General features: G+C 36.7%; 1 protein-coding gene across 1 annotated transcript; it reads left to right on the top strand.

The window, feature by feature from the left end:
• The first annotated feature begins 504 nt into the window (after nucleotides 1–504).
• LOC109192121 (uncharacterized mitochondrial protein AtMg00810-like) lies at nucleotides 505–1,920 on the top strand. The gene is made up of 2 exons (XM_019342719.1): nucleotides 505–1,647; nucleotides 1,870–1,920. The coding sequence occupies exons 1-2, from the start codon at nucleotides 505–507 to the stop codon at nucleotides 1,918–1,920; spliced, it is 1,194 nt and encodes a 397-aa protein (XP_019198264.1).
• The last annotated feature ends 1,684 nt before the right edge of the window (nucleotides 1,921–3,604 follow it).

Genomic DNA, 3,604 nt, shown 5'->3' with positions numbered 1-3,604 from the left:
ATTGCCACTCCTTAGAAAAGCATGATGCACCCATAAGAACCTCCCCACATTCTCTGCATAAAGTCATTTCCTATGACCATTTGCCTGTCAGTCAAAGGATGTGTGCATCTGCTATATTGTCTTCTTATGAGCCAAAGTCATATAGTGAGGCAGCTCAAAGTGAATCATGGAGAAAGGCCATGACCAGTGAGATAGAAGCCTTAGTTGCAAATAATACATGGGCCTTGACAGATCTTCCTGCTGGTAAGACCCCAATTGGGTGCAAATGGGTGTTTAAAGTAAAACACAAAGCTGATGGATCTATAGAAAGGTACAAAGCTAGGCTTGTGGCAAAGGGTTACACACAGCAATTGGGAGTAGACTACACTGAAACCTTCTCACCAGTTTGCAAGGATGACTACAATAAGAACTTTTCTAGCTGTGGCAGTAGCAAATGACTGGAATATTCAACAGTTGGACATAAATAATGCTTTCTTACATGGTGATCTTGATGAAGAAGTTTACATGGTGCTCCCACTTGGCTTTCATAGTGATAAACCAAATCAGGTTTGCAAGTTATTGAGGTCCTTGTATGGCTTGAAGCAGGCCAGTAGGCAGTGGAATGCAAAATTGACAAAAGCTTTGCAAGAAAATGGCTACAAACAGTCCACTGCAGACCCTTCATTGTTCACAAAAGCCTCAGGTAATTCCTTCACTGCTTTACTCATATATGTAGATGACATTCTTGTAGCTGGAACAAGCATCACACACATAAATGAGTTGAAACATTTCCTGGACAAATCTTTTAAGATCAAAGATCTTGGCAACATCAACTACTTTCTGGGAATTGAGGAAGTCACGACTGCCAGTGGCCTCAACTTGTCCCAGAGAAAATATGTCTTAGAAATCCTAAAAGAAAGTGGTTTTTTGGAAGCAAAGCCAGCACAAACTCCAGCCACTACTGGTTTACAACTCACACACTCAGAAGGATCCCTACTTGAAAAACCAGAGATATACAGAAGGTTGATTGGAAAACTTTTGTATTTAACAAATACCAGGCCAGACATTTCTCACATTGTTCAGCAACTGAGTCAGTTTGTTGACAAACCTACAAGCACACATCTCACTGCAGCACATAGGGTGCTCAGATATCTTAAAGGATCACCAGGAAAAGGCATATTCTATCACAGCAACTCCCAGTTCAAGCTTTATGGTTTTTCTGACTCTGATTGGGCAAATTGCCCTGAATCTAGGAAGTCAGTTACTGGCTATTGCATATACCTTGGAAACAATTTGATATCTTGGAGGACTAAGAAGCAAGCTACTGTATCAAAGTCTTCCTCAGAAGCTGAATATAGAGCTTTGGCTTCCACTGTTTGTGAGGTCCAATGGCTTCACTATCTGTTAGCAGATTTGGGAATCAGACTTGGTATGCCAGCCTCCTTGTTCTGTGACAACCAAGCTGCTATAGCCACAGGGGAGAATCATGTTTTTCATGAGAGAACCAAGCATATAGAGATAGATTGCCACATTGTCAAGCAAAAGGTCAATGAACGATTGATAAAACTGCTGCCCATTCCTTCTCAAAAACAAGTAGCTGATGGTTTCACCAAGGCCTTGCCACATCCAGCCTTTGCCATCTTTCAGTCCAAGCTGGGCCTTCACGATGTTCATGCTCCACCTTACGGGGGGGGGGGGGGGGGGGGGTGATGAAGAAATGATATGATACATAGCCAGAGAGGGCACTTTTGTATTTTTGCTTTTGCTTTCAATTTGTTATAACTGCCATAACTGCTTTCTTTTTGTCCTTTTCCCCTGAGCTCTTCATAGTTTGTATATAAGGAATTCCTTTGACTGCTTCATTTGGTTTTTATCATAATAATAATGCAGTTACTCTCCTTTCACCACTTTGATCTCTCCAAGCTCCAAACCAGGTCATAGACTGAAAATCACTACCTTCTACACTCTATTATATCACTTACTTTTTAATAAATACACATGGACCCCGTCAGTGTATAGTTTTGTAACAAAATATTCTGTTAATTATTTATTGTTTTTAACTTACTCATTGAATTTCATAAGAAGGTCTTTGGTTCAAACCTAAGGGAGACAAACAAGATGAAATGTTGCATTGAATACAAGAATTGTTTCAGGATATGCGCTTAGGCCTCACCTAGAAATAGAGAATCGAAAATTACATAATTCATATTCTCAATAACATTGTGACATTCCCAGTTGAGAATGTAGATGTCATAGCGTTATACAAAGAAAGTACCATATAATGAAATTGTGTTTGTAGTCCAACGCTTAGGATAATTGTCTTCCAAGCAATAGATCCGGGTTCGACTCTCGGCAAACGCATTACCTTTGCATTCGTTAAGCCTCTCGAATTAAGCAAACCAAACATGCAGCCCTAGAGCTTAATTTTGTTAAGTTTGACTTCTCGATTTAAGCAACCCTATGGACTAAACTCTTTTCAAATTTAATAATTTATTATATAAATTCCATTATATATATATTTTTTAAATAAAATTTATATTCACACTTTTATTAAACAAACTTTTATATTTTACCAGTTTGTAATTTTGATATCAATTTATTCACCTCTTAGTATTTTTAAAATATCTACTAAAATAAGTTTGTTCAATCGGTTGTTGAAACTTGAAATGAAAGCTTCGTATTATTTTGATTTTTGTAATTTTTATTATTTTTTTCTACATTACCCTCTATTATATCACTTACTTTTTCATAAATACACATGGACCCCGTCAGTTTATACTTTTGAAACAAAATATTCTATTAATTATTGATTATTTTTAACTTACTCATTGAATTTCATAAGAAGGCCTTTCGTTCGAACCTAAGGAAGACACACATGAAGAAATATTGCATTGAATCCAAGAATTGTTTAAGGATATGCGCTTAGGCCTCACCTAGAAATAGAGATTCGAAAATAACATAATTCTTATTCTCAATAACAGTATGATATTCCCGGTTGAGAATGTAGATGTCATAACGTTATACAAAGAAAGTACCATATAATGAAATTGCGTTTGTAGTCCAACGGTTAGGATAATTGGCTTCCAAGCAATAAACCTGGGTTCGACTCCCGGCAAATGCATTACCTTTGGTTTTGTTAAGCCTCTCGAATTAAGCAAACCAAACATGCGGCCCTAGAGATTAATTTCGTTAAGTTTGGCTTTCTCGATTTAAGCAACCCTATGGACTAAACTATTTTCAAATTTAATAATTTATTATATAAATTCCTTTATATATATATATATTTTTTTAAATTAAATTTATATTCACACCTCTATTAAACAAACATTTATATTGTTGGTCCCGAAAGGGTGGCGAGAAGTCTAGAGGGGGGGGGGGGGGTGTGAATAGACTTCTCTAACTTTTCAAACTTCTTTTGCAAACAACACTTTGGTAACTTCAACTCTAAGTAACAAGCATAAACAAGTATAATAACTTAGAGTGTGCATGACGGAATTGTAACGGCAAAGTGTTATGCTTTAATTGTGTCGTGCTCAAAGAGATATTCTATACATGCATCACGATAGAAACACTTGATATAGATGTAGGATGATGTATATAAAATTTCACTTGCATGCAAACGAGG

The sequence above is a fragment of the Ipomoea nil genome, unplaced genomic scaffold (assembly GCF_001879475.1).
Source record: "Ipomoea nil cultivar Tokyo-kokei standard unplaced genomic scaffold, Asagao_1.1 scaffold1769, whole genome shotgun sequence".
Lineage (NCBI taxonomy): Eukaryota > Viridiplantae > Streptophyta > Magnoliopsida > Solanales > Convolvulaceae > Ipomoea > Ipomoea nil.
Note: the sequence above shows the minus strand (reverse complement) of the source record. Positions and strands in the feature narration are given on the sequence as shown.